This window comes from Odocoileus virginianus, chromosome 7 (assembly GCF_023699985.2).
Source record: "Odocoileus virginianus isolate 20LAN1187 ecotype Illinois chromosome 7, Ovbor_1.2, whole genome shotgun sequence".
NCBI lineage: Eukaryota > Metazoa > Chordata > Mammalia > Artiodactyla > Cervidae > Odocoileus > Odocoileus virginianus.
The window spans coordinates 80527246-80544885 of NC_069680.1; the positions used below are offsets into that span (position 1 = coordinate 80527246).

The window sequence follows — 17640 nt, forward strand, 5'->3', positions numbered from 1 at the left end:
CCTTGCGACTTCCCTGGCAGTCCAGTGGTTAAGACTCCATGCATCCATCTCGAGGGGAGCAGGTTCAATCCCTAGTCAGGAAACTAAAATCCCACATCCCTCATGGCACAGCCAAAAGGTAAAAATTAAAATAGTAATAATTCACCCATGTGATTTCTCAAACTCGTTTTAGACCTACATGCCTCAGTGATTTGAGTGATGGAACCACTGTACTAGTTAAGTGGTTACAGGTAGAGAGCCCTGTGTCTGAAGGGCCTGAGCCGACGTCTCTGCAGGTAGAGAGCCCTGTGTCTGAAGGGCCTGTGCAGTCTTGCACACTCTCGGGTGCAGGGGTCTAAAGCCTCCTCGTCCAGAGCCCGGCGAAGCGCTCACTGGTGTGCTGTGTTCTCTCCGAGCAGTGTTCAGCTACAACACGGACTCCCGGCAGACGTGCACCAACAACAGACACCAGTGCTCTGTACACGCGCAGTGCAGGGACTTTGCCACCGGCTTCTGTTGCCACTGTGTTGCTGGCTACACGGGGAACGGCCGGCAGTGTGTTGCAGAAGGTACTGTGCCTTTCTCTGATCCTTTTTAAGGGGGAGAAAAGGGAGGAGTGGAGATTGTGTTTGGGTGCTTGTTTTGAAATCTTGCCTTTACCCAGATCTCTAAAGGTCGGTGGTGGTTTCAGCTGGGCAGTGATATTTCATCTCTCACTCCTCGTTCTTGCTCTGTTTCTCTATGGGGGTGGGGAGCGGTCCTGGGGAATGCCCTTTTTACTAATAAGGGGAGGTCTCTTTCCTTCCTGTGGTGTTTCTCCATCTCTGAAATGATGGCCGTTGAGAACCCATCTTCAGGCTGAAATGTTGAAATTATGCAACCTGGACCATGAATTGTCAGCCTCCCTCGTTTTCCTCCATTTCTTTCAAACCTCTTCTTTTGGCATCACTCAGACTTATGTTGATGGTGGTTCAACTCCAGCACGGCCATGGTGGGCTGGCCAACCCAAAATGTTGGGTTGGCCCAAAAGTTTGTTCAATAAGTACTTTATTCAGTAAAGGCCTTGGTGAAAATGAAGAATGGGTCTTTTATTTGTACTTTAAACCAAACTAACTTTCTGGCCAGTGCAATATGTAGGGGGTAAGGACTATTCCAGTCCCCCTTCTCTCTGGTATTCCTCTCCTTGTGTCCCTGGAACCCCAGCATGGTGATGGAGGAGCAGAAGGGGCGCCTCACAGCTAACTTTGGAGACCAGACCCATTGTGCTGTCAACTCCAAAACAGATTTGGCTGTGGGCTGGCTTTAGTCCTGAGCTCTGCACCCCCAAAAAAGGATCAACCAGTTTTGATGTTCTCAGATGTTCCGAAAAATCTCTGTAAAAGTCTAGAGGGTCCAAATAGCACTTTACTTAGAGAGGTAGACTTATGGGAACCCAAGACCATAAATTAGAATGAAAGCAAAAATAAAACAAACTCTACTGAACACCTGTCTCTGCAGATGCCAAATCACTCCACTTGTCACCCGTCATTTTCCTTGTGTGTTTAAGGAGGAACATCAGTTGCTTGGCAAAATATGGCTAAATAAAACTCAGTTGGAGGAATACTTTTCTGTTTTTCAGATTTCCTGCCATAGCTAAAGTTAAATCAGTTATTTTAATTTGCTTGAAAAAAAGAAAGGTTCCAAAAAAAAAAAAGTTCCTTCTAGGTCACAATCAGTCTTGTAAATACTGTCTTTAGCAAGGACAGAAAATTCTGTATGCTTTGCATGTTAATTTGGGGGGATGTTTTAAACATCTATATGTTTAAACATCTATGTGTTATCTCTTTTCTTTCCCATTGACCCAGGAATGACATGCTTTTGCTGCTTTGTTTTAGGCTTGGCTTTTATATTTCGCTTGCCCTGGGAAGAACTTCCACAATTTACAATGAACCCTTCTTCTCAAAGACCAATCTCATGAGCTCTTTCTATGCCAAATGTCAGAGCTGGAAATGCTGACAGGTTGCATTTGGCAGGAAGCTTGGATGTGAAAGATTGCTCAGCTGCATTTTTTGACATTCTAAACATGCCCTGTCATAGTTTTGTGGTTTAAATATTTGTTGGAATCTTACTACTTTTGAAATATTTTTCTAGCTCCAAGTTTGATGGAAAAAATTTGGTTTTCTTCCCTGGCTTTCCTGCTTGTTTCTGTAATTGTTTGGGGGAGGCATTTTTTCGATGTTAGTCTTCTAACTTTGTAGCATTCCCCCAGTGTAATGACACAGTTTATGTGCAGAAACACTCTGTGTGTCGAATCTGCCTTGGCTTGTCACTGACCTTGTTTTGGGGGGTTTCGTTGCTTTGGGGGCCATACCGTGTGGCGTGAGGGCCCAACCAGGGGTTGAACCCATGCCCCCTCAGTGAAAGTGTGGCATCTTAACTGCTGGACTGCCAGGGAGGGCCCTCAGAGACTGTTTAGCAGCTTTGCTGTACTTAGTCGCTCAGTCATGTCTGACTCTTTGCCACCCCATGGACTGTAACTCACCAGGCTCCTCTGTCCATGGGGATTCACCAGGCAAGAATACTGGAGTGGGTTGCCATGTCCTCCTCCAGGGGATCTCCCCAACCCAGGGATCGAACTCAGGTCTCTCACATTGCAGGTGGATTCCTTACCGTCTGAATCACCAGGGAAGCCCTGCTGCTGCTAAGTCGCTTCAGTCGTGTCCGACTCTGTGCGACCCCATAGACGGCAGCCCACCAGGCTCCCCCGTCCCTGGGATTCTCCAGGCAAGAACACTGGAGTGGGTTGCCATTTTCTTCTCCAATGCAGGAAAGAGAAAAGTTAAAGTGAAGTCGTTCAGTCTTGCCCGACTCTTAGCAACCCCATGGACTGCAGCCTACCAGGCTCCTCCGTCCATGGGATTTTCCAGGCAAGAGTACTGGAGTGGGCTGCCATTGCCTTCTCCGAGGGAAGCCCTCGGGTATATTAAATACAGCAGAAAGTCTTCAGAACACAGGCAGTGGTGCTCGGATGAGAGCTCGTTTGTCTAAGGTTAGTCTACAAACTTTACTGAGAACTTACCATGTACAGAAAGCTCTGCTATGATGGAACCAGGGAATTGGGTGTGAAGATCCTGTCTCTAGTCATTTACAATCTAGGAAGAGAAACATGATATGTACAATCAATAAGTGGTAGAATTTAATTCTACATCAAACCTGATGTACTTACCTCTTCCTTCAGCTTTTTATTTTTTTAAGATGTCAGTAACACAGTCAAAGTATACCATTTGGTGATTTTTAGTATATTCACTAAGTTTTTCAGCCGTTACCTCTAATTTTAGAGCATTTTCATCATACCAGAAGGAAACCTGGATCTTTTAGCTGCCATCTTCAATTCATCCTCATTCCTAGGCTCTGTCAACACCTAATCTGCTGTCTGTCCATGTGGGTTTTCCTGTTCTGGACATTCTATATAAATGGAATCATATATCATAGGACTTTTGTGTTTGGCTTCTTTTACTTAGCATAATGGTTTCAGGGTGTATCCATGTTTTAGGATATATCAGTACCTTATTCCTTTTTCCTAGCTAGATAATATTCTACTGTATGGATTTTCCACATTTCATTTATCTGTGCATCAGTTGATGGACATTTGAGTGCTTTCCCATTTTGGCTATTGATGAATAACGCTGCTAAGAACATTCATGTACAAGTTTTCAGGTGAACAAATGTTTTCTGTTTTCTTGGGTATATATATACTCAGGAGTTGGGATTGCTGGGTCATGTGCCAACCTTCCATTTTCTTATTCAAATATAAGAACAACTTAATTTCTTGAGATTTTTTTCTTTTCCTGATTAAGCAGTAATAAATACATGCAAGTTATTAATATCTCAACATTATAGAGATATATAGTATAGAAAATGAAAGTTCACCATATCACCCTGAATTAACCTCTGTTAGCAATTTTATATACCTCTCTTCAGACATTTTTCCTCTATGAGTATGCTAGCATTTATCATTAATGCAATTTTTAAAAATGGTGTCCTACATATACTATTTGGTAATATATGAAGAAAGCTTTTAAATATGCCATAGTAAGTATGCCACCTTTCCCAGTTATCTAAAAGAAATGATCAACAACAAACACACCCTAGCCCACAGGCTGGTTCTGGGTCAGAGGGCATATTTGTGTGACCTGCAGTACCCACTGTGGCTACTTCCATCTGGCTTGGTTGAGTGAGGGTCTGGGACTCAGACTGGCCAACTTATATTTGAGCCAGAGATGCTCTTTGAGAGAAGTCCCTGAGAGTCTAGGGCCTTCCCTGGTGGCCCAGTAGGTGAGAATCCACGTGCAGGGGACACGGGTTTGATCCCTGGTCCAAGAAGGTTCCACATGCTGTGGAGCAACTAAACCTGGGCACCACAACTACTGAAGCCCGGGCGCCTAGAGCCCGTGCTCCGAAACAAGAGAAGCCCCTGCAATGAGAATCCCGCACATCGCAATGAAGAGAAGCTCCTCCAGCCCCTGCTTACTGCATCTTAAGCCCATGCACAGCAACAAAGACCTAGCTCAGCCAAAAATATTAAAAAAAAAAAAAGATATGTTAAAAATCAGACAACCTAATGTCCCATCCAGTTTAGTCCCAATGAAATGACTAATTCTGTCCCTGATATTCTCAAAAGTAATCAGTTAGTTATATATCACCATAGTTCTGGATCACCCATGATGCTGTTCTCCTGAATTGTTTTATTTGCCTCTGATGTTCCTTCATCATACAATGGGTCCCACTTTTCTGCTATCCATTATCCATCAGTATGGAAGAGAGAAAGAAAGTTGGGATTTCTACAACTTACAGACACAGCTGCGGGGACTGCCTTCGTCTTGGGAAGAATGACTTCTTTCACTTTCCCCAAAAGCCCTTTATCCCAGCACTGTTGGGCTCTTTGCTTTACAGGTATAGAGTCCACCAGACACAATATTCTATTCTGAAGGGCTGGCTTCTTTCTTTGTTTCTCATTCAGGTTCCCCCCAGCGAGTTAACGGCAAGGTGAAAGGGAGGATCTTTGTGGGGGCCAGCCAGGTTCCCATTGTCTTTGAGAATACTGACCTCCATTCTTACGTGGTCATGAACCACGGGCGGTCCTACACGGCCATCAGCACCATTCCTGAGACTGTCGGGTACTCTCTGCTTCCTCTGGCCCCTATTGGAGGCATCATTGGATGGATGTTTGCAGTGGAGCAAGATGGATTCAAGAATGGCTTCAGCATCACAGGTAATTGACCTTAAAATTAATGGGCTGGGTTGAATGGAAAGGGAACTCTATGTGTCTGCAAATAAGTTACAGATAAGTATTTTGTGGCTCTGGAAATAAGGTGTTGGGGTAAAATCATCAAGTTTTTCATTAGTATACAAAGAGATCAGACCAGTCAATCTTAAAGGAAATCAACCCTGAATATTCATTGGGAGGACTGATGCTGAAGTTCCATTACTTTGGCCACTTAAAGCAAAGAACCGACTCATTGGAAAAGAATCTGATGCTGGGAAAGATTGAGGGCAAGAGGAGAAGGGGGCGAGAGATGATGAGATGGCTAGATGACATCAATGGACATAAGTCTGAGCAAACTCCAGGAGATAGTGAAGGACTGGGAAGCCAGGCATGCTGCAGTTCATGGGGTCGCAGAGGGTCGGACACGACTGAGCCACTGAACAACAACAACAATACGTTAACTCAGACTATCTAGAATTGCATTTTGATCGGGGAGCAATTTCATATTGGTGATGCTTTGTATATGGGTTGATTTAAATTGAAGATACTTTGTAACTTACATCAACATCAGGGAGGCAGAGGTAATCTTTACAAATTCCCTACAACAGCAAATATTTGTTTCTACAATGGTCCTTCTTAACTGCCCCAGAACATGTGTTGTCAGCAGGATATCTGCCTGGACCTGGGGACTGTAAAGCAGAAGTTGTCAGACTTTTTCTGCAAAGGGCCAGAGAATAAATATTTTAAGCTTTGCCTAAACATTTTAGGCTATTTGTTCTCTCTTGCAGCTATTCAGCTCTTGTTATCAGTTGAAAGTAGGCATAGATAATATATAAATGAATGAGCATGACTGTGTTCCAATGAAATTATTCATGGGCACTGAAATGTAAATTTCATATAATTTTCACATATCATGAAATAGCTGCCAGCCATGGTAACAGGGGAGACTGAAAACGTGGAGAAGGGAGGAAGCTGGAAGAAGGTAGAGTATTTTTTTCCTGCTTGTCTGGGGCTGCTGCCCGGCATAGACCAAGAGGAGGTCCTGAGCCAGCACCCATGATATGTACTCCTAGGATGGTATCTGGACTTGGTGATGGTTTGCCCTGAACAACTCACCCATTCTGGCAGGGGCTTAGCTGTGAACAATAGTCATCCCCCTAACTGATGTCTTAGAGCCCTTGATGTTTGGCAGAGCACTTTTTAACATACTTATCTAATTTCCGCAAGATAGATATTGTACACCTTTCATCATCAGGAAATGGAGGCTCAGTGGGTTTAAGTAACGCATTCAAGTTCACGCAACCAGTACTGAGCACAAACCCCGATACCCTGCTTTTTCCAGCACAAATCCTGAGCCCACCCATCTCAGATGCTGGTTTTCAGATGGGAAATGGCCTTTGTTTCTTGTGCGTGACTGAGTTGGGCTGCAAGTAAGGCCCAGCTCTTTCCTTGACATCACCGGCCCTGTTTCTACTCCCGAGACTAAAGCATCTGTAGAGGAGGTGTGAGCCTGTCCCCGCCGTGAGTCGGGGCAGGCGTGAGTGCGACTTCTCTGACAGCAAAGTGACAGACTGACCTTGCTTTGCAGGCGGGGAGTTCACCCGCCGGGCTGAGGTGGCTTTCGTGGGGCACCCGGACAAGCTGATCATCAAGCAGCAGTTCAGTGGCATCGATGAGCACGGACACCTGACCATCAGCACGGAGCTGGAGGGCCGCGTGCCGCAGGTTGCCTTCGGCTCCGTGGTGCACATCGAGCCCTACACAGAGCTCTACCACTACTCACGGCAGGGTGAGCTGCGCCCCGCGCCCCGCGCCCCGCGCCCCGCGCCCCGCGTCCCAGGGCAGTGCTACACGTGGGCTCCAGCCTGAGCTCATGCTGGCCCCGGTCCAGAAGGGGAAACGCAGGGCTTACCTTACTCAGACCCCCTTCCCTTAACGCAGACATTGAGCATGCTCACTGGAGAGGCTCTAGTGCGGAAAAGAAAATAAGCATAACTTACAGACCTGAAACCAGGACATGACTATTAAATTAAGTATTTCTTTTCAGCCTTTTCCTTATATACAAAATATATCTCAATGTATATATATCTCACATATAATAATTTATATATCAACATGTATTCTATCCTTATATATAAAAAATCATGTACTTCTCTTTATATACAAAAAATATCCAAACATATATATATATTACACATGTATTCACATATATATCAACATGTATACTAGCCTAACATAAATAGCTCATCATATTATATAATGTCAGAATAAAATAATTTTATTACATGTCTGTATGTAGTTTTTAAACTTTTTATTTCAAATTTACACAAAGTTGAAAATAGCATAATATCCACATATCATTTCCCCAGCTTCACCAGTTGTTAACATTTTGCTACATTCTCTTTATTGTTCTCTCCCTTCCTTATATATAAGAGAGAGTTAAGTTGTAGACTCTGTGATCCTGCATCTCCTAAATATTTTACAATATTTCACATGTTTTTTCTAATGACAAGAATATTCTCTCATGGTCCCAGTACAGTCATCAAAATCAGGAAGTTTAACATTGATGCAATACTTTTAAATTGCAATCATACCACATTATTGTACATTTACTTTTCCAGTTAGGTCAAATCACGACTGCTGGATAGTTCCATTAAATAGGCGTTGCAAACACTTTTTAATGACTCTATACCATTTTATTGTATGGCTGTCAATTTAAACCATTCTCTTTTCTAAAGCTTACATTATTTCCAATTTTTCCTTGTCTCCATGAGTTGCAATGATCATCTTCATCATAAACCTTGACCAAATTTCTGATTCTTTTCTGACCGAATTCCTAGAAACAGAAGCGATGAGTCAAAGGAAACTCTTTAAAGTCTCTTATTAAATTGCCATCTAGAAAGGTTGTACCAATTACCATGACTTCATGGCCTGCTCAGGCTCTCCTGGGGAAAATGAGAGGGTGGATAGGAGGTGGGAGGGGTAGCAGGACCCCACCTGCACGTCCGGCTGTGACCAGATGGTGTTTCTGGCAGCCCAGCACATGGCGGCTGGACAAGAGGCAGCTTACATCAATCTTTTATTTATCCTCTGGCTTTTATTACCAACTACAGCAGAGCACACAACATAAAGAGCCTTTTGTGCTTCTTTTTTTTAAATAGGAAGTCAAGATTTTTCACTGCATGGGCCAAAAGTAAACTAGCTCTCTTCTGAGTAGGGAAGACTGTCTCTCTTCTCTGTTGAGATTTGCTCACAGCTCTGTAGTAATTTATAGAAATTGGCTACTGAAACCTATTAGTATCTCATTTTTATATATCAGAGAACCATTTAATCAAGGGTTATTTATAGCAGCCACTATTTATTGAATCCTAAGTGAGATAACCCATAGAAAGCAGTTAGCACTCTGCTCGTCACGTGGTCAATGCCCCATAAATGGTAGTTTGTCTTATAGAGTATTAGCCTGCTTGATTCCAGAAATTTTATATACATTACCTCATCCTTACCCCAGTCCATGTTGTAAAGGAAACAGGGTAAAGAAGTTAGTAACTGGTCTGTGATCATGCTCCTTGTGAATGAAGGTGCAAGTTGTGAATTCTCTTTTCAAGCTGGTGCTCTTTCATCAGGCCTTATCCCTGGGTTGACTAAGGAACTTACAGAGAAACACTTGACGAGAAAAAGCAGTAAATATTCCTAATGCAAATAACAGCAGTAATAGAAAATCTACGTAGTGGAATGAATCTCAACACTGAAATAAATGGTTTTATTTATCCTGTTCCATCTGACCTCTCATCTGGTCGCATTATGAGCAGAGAATACTGCTGATGATTTTATTTATTTTGGGTCTTGGCTGGGTCTTCATTTCTCATCAGGCTTTTCCTCTAATTTCTGCTAGTGGGGGCTACTCTCTAGTTGTGGTGGGCAGGCTTCTCATCACAGTGGCTTCACTTGTTATAGAACACCAACCAGCTCTAGGGTCCCAGGGCTTCAGGAGTTGCAGCTCCTGGGCTCTAGAGCACCAGCTCAATAGTTTTGGCACAGGGGTTTAGTTGCTCCACAGCATGTGGTATCTTTCCGGACTAGGGATTGAACCCGTGTCCCCTGCATTGGCAGGCAGATTCTTTACCACTGAGCCACCAGGGAAGCCCTGCTGATGATTTTCATGTCCTAAGCCTCTTGCATCCTCAAACTCTCTCCTCTGTCTCCCTGCTTGCCGCCCGAATCCAGTGATCACATCATCTTCCACCCGGGAGTACACGGTGACGGAGCCCGAACGAGATGGCACTGCCCCTTCGCACGTCCACACTTACCAGTGGCGCCAGACCATCACCTTCCAGGAGTGTGTCCACGACGACTCCCGGCCGGTCCTGCCCAGCACCCAGCAGCTCTCCGTGGACAGCGTGTTTGTCCTGTACAACCAGGAGGAGAGGATCCTGCGCTACGCTCTCAGCAACTCCATTGGCCCCGTGAGGGGTAAGAGGCGGCTCGGACTCGGCATGTGTGTATGTATGTGTGTGTGCGCGCGCGTGTGTACGTGTGTGTGCATGTGCGTGTGTGTGCGTGCGCGTGTACGTGTGTGTGCGCATGTGTGTGTGTGCGTGCACATGCATGCGTGTGTGCATGTGCGCGTGTGCGTGTCCACCTGCATGGCCCCCTCTGTGCTTTTGACGTGTTGTTTTTCGTCTCTTGTTCTCGGTAAGAAGAAAGTCATGCTAAAATAGCTCCTGACAGAAATAAACAGCTTCTCACCTATGATTCTTAGAAAACTTAAGGTAAAGAGTAGACCATTCAAGGGCTGCACCTGCCTGCAGCTGGGCATTTATTTTTATTTATGTATTTATTTTCTCCTCTTTTCTGTTATGATTTATTACAGGATATTGAATATAGTTCCCTGTGCTATATAGTAGGACCTTGTTCTTTATCCAGTCAATACCATTTTATATGTAATAGTGTGTATCTGCTAATCCCAAACTCCCCAGTCCAACCCTCCCTTGCTCCCCAACTTGACAACACAGGTCTGTTGTCTATATCTGTGAGTCTGTTTCTGTTTTGTAAATAAGTTCATTTGTGTCATATTTTAGGTCACACATACAAATGATAACATTTATTTGTCTTTCTGACTTCTTTACTTAGTGTGGTAGTCTCTAGGTTCATCCATGTACCTGCAAAATGACATTATTTCATTCCTTTTTCCCTTTTATGGCTGAGTAATATTCTGTTGTATATATGTACCACATCTTTATCCATTCATCTGTCAATGGGCATTTAGGTTCTTCCCTGTCTTGGCTATTGTGAATAGTGCTGCTGTGAACATAGGGGCACATGTATCTTTTTGTAGTTTTGTCTGGATATATGCCCAGGAGTGGGATTGCTGGATCATATTGCAACACTGGTTTTAGCTTTTTGAGGAACCTCCATACTGTTTTCCATAGTAGCTACACAAATTTACATTCCCGCCACAGTGCAGGAGGTTCCATTTTCTCCACACCCTCCCCAACATTTGTTATGTGTAGACTTTTTAATGATGACCATTCTGACTGGTGAAAGGTAGTACCCCTTCTAGTTTTTATTTGCATTTACCTAATAATTAGTGATATTGAGCATCTTTTCGTGTGCCTATTGATGGCAGGTATTTAAAAAACTCTGACACTCACTGTGAAAGGAGTGTGTGCTCAGGGCTTGGGGAAATCCAAGTCAAATCTGCTAAGTCAGGCACAGAACCTACATTGAGCTCTCTGCCCTGGGACAGCACAGTGTGGAGCTGGGGTCTGGTCTGGGGTGCTTCTGGTTGTGGAAGAAGCTGGAACCAGTGTAACAGCCCAGCCTCAAGGTCTCACATAGTCCAAATCTTGAAGCCCTAGAGGTTCTCATATTTGGTGCCCGGGTGTGGCATTTCTCTATCTCAGTTGTTTTTGGTTCTCCCTCCAAACCCAGGCCACTTCTCCAGCTGGTCATATTGGCCCTTGGCTGTCCATAAACCAGAAGAGGGCGGGTGTTTCTCTCCCTCCTTTGACCGCTGTAGCTCCAGGCATCAGGGGCTGGCATATTTTTTCTTAAAAGGGCAAACAGTAGATACTTGAGGCTTTGCTAGTCATGCAGTCCCTGTCATGAGTGCAGTTCTACAACTGTAGCACAAAAACAGCCATAGACCACTTGCCTGTGAATGCATGTGGCCGGTTTCCAATAAAACTTTATGAAAATAGACATGAGTCCAAAGGGATGTAGTTTGCTGATCCCACTCCAAGTAAGCAGGAGTCCGCAGGTTTCCTGGTCGTCAGTCCTGTCCTACTTTCTGGGGGAGGAGGTGACCTGTAAGCGTTTCTGAATCCTCATGGGGTTTCAATGTCTCCGCCTTCACAGACGGCTCCCCTGACGCCCTTCAGAACCCTTGCTACATCGGCAGTCATGGGTGTGACGCCAACGCGGCCTGTCGCCCCGGCCCAGGGACCCAGTTCACCTGTGAGTGCTCCATCGGCTTCCGAGGAGACGGACGGACCTGCTACGGTACAGCCATTCACTCTGACGTGTGTGGGGAGGTTTGCAGGGGGCAAACAGATACTGTAAAGCAGAGAGCTGGGAGAGGCGAGGAAACACAGGGGAGATAAACACTGATGGGCATGCCGAGTTGTTTAAGCCCCACACTCGGTGTTTCCCCACGATATTAAGGGTCCTGGCCCTTTCATCTTCTGATCAGATGCCCCGACTCTAAGCAGCAGAGCAGAATTTATAAGGCCATACACCACTTCATCTTGAGAATACGCAGGTTTAAAGGAAAGAGAGAGTCAGGGCTGCTTGTAACACACATAATATGACCATATGGAGTAGGAAATGGCAACCCACTCCAATATGCTTGTCTGGAAAATTCCAGGGACAGAGGAGCCTGGTGGGCTACAGTCCATGGGGTCACAAAGAGTGACTGAAGTGACTTAGCATGTGACCATAACTGTTAGAAACATTGTTGTGTTAGGTGCTTCATAAACATCATCTCATCTAATTCAGCAACTCTGATGAAATAGATGTTTTCATTTCTGTCTTTTAAAAATTACTTTTTAAAAGACAATTATTTTTAATTGTGGTAAAGTGCACGTGATATAAAATTGATCCTTCTAACCATTTTTAAGTGTACAGTTCAGTGGCATTAAGTACTTTCACATTGTGTGACCATCACCACGGTCCATGTCCAGATCTTTCATTTGCAAAACTGAAAGTCTGTTGCCATTAAATAATGACTTTCCATAGCCCCTGGCCCCAGCCCCTGGCAACCACCATTCTACTTTCTGCAAATTCCAGGACTCTAGGTAACTCATGTAAGTGGAATCATGCACTATTTGTCCTTTTGTGACTGGCTTATTTCACATAGCATCATATCCTCAAGGTTCGTACATATTGTAGCCTGTGTCACAATTTCCTTACTTAAAAAAAAATTTTATTGGACTATAGTCAATTTACAATGTGGTAGTAGTTTCAGCTGTACAGCAAAGTGAACATGTTATACGTATGCATATATCTACAGTTTTTAGATTCTTTTCCCTTACAGGCCATTACAGAGTGTTGAGTAGAGTTCCGTGTGTGAAACAGTAGGTCCTTGTTAGTTATGCATTTTATATACAGTAGTGTGTTTGTGTTATCCCAATCTTCCCGTTTGTCCCTTCCCCCTTCCCTCCTTTTAGAAAATGAGAAATATTCCATGGTGTGCATATATTCCTTTTTTTTTTTACAAAAAAAAACCCATTCATTTGTCTATGGACAGTTGGGTTGCTTCATTGCTTGGGCTCTTGTGAATATTTCTGCTGTGAACGTGGGGGTACAAATATCTGTTTAAGACTCTGCTTTAGACTCTTTTGGGGATATACCCAGAAGTAGAATTGCTGGATCGCATCAATTCTGTGTTTGGCTTTTTTGAAGAACTGTCACGTTGTTTTCCACAGCAGCTGCATCATTTTATATCCCACCACCAGTACACAAGGGCTGCATTTCTCCACATCCTTGCCAACACTTGTTGTTTTTTTGATAGCGGCCACCCTAATGGGTGGGAAGTTTATTCCTGTTTTTACAGATGAGAAACGTGAACTAAGGGTATTAGAATGTTGGACCTTGAGTACCTGACTCAAGTGCCTATATTCCACTGTCCTCATTGTATAATACTTATTACTTATAATTTCACTTTGAATATTTTTGCATAAACAGCTTGATATTTATGTTTGTTACTAAATTTTAATTCACCACCGAAACACAGTTAGTTGACGCCTATCTCGATGGAAAATCCACACAGATGCAACTAGTGGAAGAACATCAAATGCTAGGAATGCCCTGGTGGTCCAGTGGTGAGGACTCTGAGCTCCTACTGCAAGGGGCACAGGTTTGATCCCTGACTGGGGGACTAAGATCCCACAAGCTGAGCTTTGTGGCCAAAAACCAAAACAAAAACCCACAATGTCGAATGCTTCCTTAACCTGCCACGGTAGGCTCACCAACAAATGTAAACGATGCTAGAGGTAAGCTTCCCTAGTGAAATGGGTAGTGTGCACGTGTCTGTTTAGTTAGAATGATGAGCAGCCCCCTTGAATGACTGCAGCCAAAATAATCTGGGGAGCCCAGCAGAATTTGGAGTATGGGAATGATGCCTCTGGTCTGGAATCCACTGAACTGAATCCAATGAATGCCTCCAATTAATGGCAGCTTTCATGTGCTGATTTAATGTGAGGGTTAACTGATCAGGCTGCATTGGCTTCAGAGGGAAATTTCTGAATGGTGCTCACTGGAACATCTGAAAGGATGAAGAACAGAAGCTAGGCTTATGGGAGCAGCTTGTACGATTGTTCAGCCAGCTTGCTGATAACTTTGTCCGTGTGATAGAATTCAGTCTGAGCCTTGTTTCCCTTGTGACATACCACTGCGTAGGGGACATAGTTCCTACTCATCTCTGATCTTCAGTTTCCCAGTGTTTCTCCGGAGAGCCCACCAGTCTTGAATGGCTGAATTGGCTCAGGCTGGTTTAGAGCAGCAGGATCCCGTGTGTATGTGAGCAGAGCCCTGCCAGACAACACACAGAGATGGGGTGACCCCATCTCTCCAGCAGAAGCCTCCAACTCTGTAGTCTTTATGCAGCCCAGCTTCAGCTTCCTAAGCAAACTGAACATTAATAAAACGTGGAGTCATCTTCTCCAACTGCTGAAGCCTCACGTGCATGAGTGCACAGTCGCTCCAGTCGTGTCCAGCTCTTTGCGACCCCACGGACTGTAGCCCACCAGGCTTCTCTGTCCAAGGGAGTCTCCAGGCAGGAGTACTGGAGTGGGTCGCCGTGCCTGCGTCACTGAAGCCATAACCTTTGGCTGATTCTGCTTTGGCTGGCTGCTTCATCTCCCGAGGCACAACCAGCCGTGCTTTATGGATTGATGTGTTGCTGCCCTGGAAACCCTTCTTACATCCTCGCCCATGAAGACACGTTCATGTGTCCTTGGTTTTGCCCTGTGATTAGCCCTCAACGTGGCAGATTTGCACCATGGAATGCGAGTCTGTTCCCAGTCCTGCCACTTTTTGTTCTGGGTCATGAGAATAAGCCTCATAGTATTAATGCATTGAGACACCAGGCTGTTGGTAGGAAATTGCATTAAGCAGATCACTTCACATGTTATTTTGACCCGGAAAGTGCCCCAGAAGAGAAGAATGAGGATAGACTTTTGTCATTCAGTGTGTGTAGCATTGACATAATGATAGATGACGTCCAGAACAAGGATGGGGTTGGTTGGACACTGCAGGGTGACCATCCAAGGTAATTTGGAGAAGATTTCCAGTTGCATCAGAGCTCTGATGCCTGGTAGGACGACTTCCCTGTATTTCTCAGTTGGGAGGCTGTAAGAGAGAGTTTTGGACAATCTCTCATTGAGTAATTTTGAGTGCACTCAAGGCATTTAACAAATCTGTCCTGAGACTGTTCTCCTCCCAGAGCCTGGCATTTATGAGGAGGACACACTGGAGAAACTTTTATTTGTTGGAGTTTTTGAAAATATGTGAAAAGTAGCCACTCAGAAAAAAAAGTCAAAACGGAAGCAGTGATTATAAGAATAATTCAGGATCTTCCTGTTGGGTTAGGGAATGATTTATTTGAGAGGAAATCTCCTTCTAGAGAAAATGTTGTCCAGATATTGACCAGTAAGAACAGTAATGGACTGCCCAGGTGGCTCAGTGGTGAGGAACCTGCCTGCCGATGCAGGAGACGGAAGAGACGCAGGTTCCAGTCGTGAGTCAGGAAGATCCCTGGAGGAGGAAATGGCAACCCACTCCAGTATTCTTGCCTGGAGAATTCCATGGACGGAGGAACCTGGAGGACTATAGTTCACAGGGTTGCAAAGAGTTGGACACAACTGAGAGCATATGCATGCACACACACACACACAAGAACAATCATCTTCAAGGAGATATTGTGATATATTCCACAAGGAACAGTTATCACTAGTTCATTGTTTCTGCTGAAGAATAGATTAGAGTCCTAGCCTCCACTTATAGGAGAGAGGGTTTCAATCAGGCATTCAAAGAGTTTCCAAACTGTAAAGACCGTGAGATATTAGCAGGGAGATTGCTAGGGTTTTGCTGTACCAAAAAAAAAAAAAGGCATCACCCAGCTTGGATTTTATGTGTAGACCTGCATGGAGGTGGGAGTGGTGCTCGTGGACCATCCCCTTCCTCATCCCAGGAGCCCCCAGATCCTATCTGCCAGTGGTTCTCCTGGTAGGACCTGCCAGAGACCATCCTTCAAATGGTCCTAAGAAACTTTCTTGAAACATGCAGTCTCCCTTTCCATAAACCTTCCAGCGGCAGACTTTCCTGGTGGTCCAGTGGATAAGACTCTGCACTCCCAGGGCAGGGAGGCTGAGTTCCGCCCCTGGTCAAGGAGCTAAGATTCCCACATACTGCAACTAAAGATCACACGTGCCACTGCTAAGACCCAGCACAGCCAAATAAATAAATAATTTTTAAAAAACCTTCCGGGGGGGGGGAATGAAACTTGGAAAATTTCCCCTGGTGATTGCGTTCTGTCCCTGTGATTGAACACTGCTGTTCTGTGCTCTGGCAGTTAAGTCTCGGCTGTGGAGCCCTGCAGTCTGCACGGGGTGTCCAGACATCTGGGCCCGGGGTGTCCTCTGAGAGCTGCAGTGCAGAGACAATAAAGTCAGAACGAGCTTTTCCCCCCATGTTGCTGAGGCAGCAGCTGGTGGATAGAGCTGGGAAGCCACACTTGCTGAATATCCCTCTACCCCAGCCCAGCTCCAGCTTCTTAAGAGGGGGCTTTGGAGGGGCTTTGTTTTGTAACCTTCCAGCGGTGCCTAGACTTGTCCCCTGGTCTGACATCTTGTAGATTTTTTTTTTTAATTGAAGTATAGTTGACTTACAGTGTTGTTCCAATCTCTGCTATACCATAAAGAACTCAGTTATACACATATATAGTTTGCTTTCTTAATATTCTTTCCCATTACGGTTTATCTCAGGATATTGAATATAGTTTCCCGTGCTATACAGTAGGACCTTAGTTTTTATCCATTCTAAATGTAATAGTTTGCATCTTCCAACCCCAGACTTCCAGTCTGTTCCTCACACCCTGCCTCTTGGCAACCACAAGTCTGTTCTCTGTGTCTGTGAGTCAGTTTCTGTTTTATTGCTGTTGTTCAGTTGTTAAGTCGTGTCCAGCTCTTTGTGATCCAATGGACTGCAGCATACCAGGTTTCCCTGTCCTTCACCGTCTCCTGGAGTTTGCTCAAACTCATGTGCATTGAGTCAGTGATGCCCTCCAACCATCTCATCCTCTGTCACCCCCTTTTCCTCCTGCCCTCAATCTTTCCCAGCATCAGAGTCTTTTTCAGTGAGTCGGCTCTTTACATCAGGTGGCCAGAGTATTGGAGCGTCATCTTTAGCGTCAGTCCTTTCAATGAATATTCAGGATTGATTTCCTTTAGGATTGACTGGTCTGATCTGTTTTGTGGCTAGGTTCATTTGTGCCATAGTTTAGACATATAAGTGATATGAGATCTTATATCTTAAGCATATCACAGAAATGTACGTTGCAGTATAGTTTCAAAAAGCTGAATGCCATCTGGTTTGTGTTTTTGTCTGAGTGTAGGTCCAACTGTGGGGCTGAAGTGGCAAAAATGCTTGTGTTGTGTGACACTGTCTAATAAGACAGCAGGACTTTTGCCTCATCAGGGAAGAGACTGGCTGGACAGGCCATTGGAGATGGATGCACAAGCAGGATTCATGTTATGGAATTGAGGAGGGGAGGCTGAGAGGGGAGGGGAGTTGTGTGGTCTCAGCCGTTGTGAAATCTTCCTCACATGCATCTCCAGGAGTTCAAAAAATGCCAGCAGTAACTACACCCTGAGAATGAGGTTGGCACAGAGGCATCTTGTGTGACGGTTTATTTCAGA

At 44.6% G+C, this 17640-nt stretch overlaps 1 protein-coding gene across 1 annotated transcript in view; it reads left to right on the forward strand.

Annotated features, from left to right (window-relative positions):
* NID1 (nidogen 1) overlaps positions 1–17640 on the forward strand; it is a 92638-nt gene that overhangs the window by 37666 nt on the left and 37332 nt on the right. Inside the window, exons 5-9 of the mRNA XM_070471050.1 lie at positions 399–548; positions 4979–5230; positions 6813–7013; positions 9449–9694; positions 11582–11725. Coding sequence (XP_070327151.1) covers positions 399–548; positions 4979–5230; positions 6813–7013; positions 9449–9694; positions 11582–11725 — 993 coding nt within the window. The remainder of the gene's footprint in view (positions 1–398; positions 549–4978; positions 5231–6812; positions 7014–9448; positions 9695–11581; positions 11726–17640) is intronic.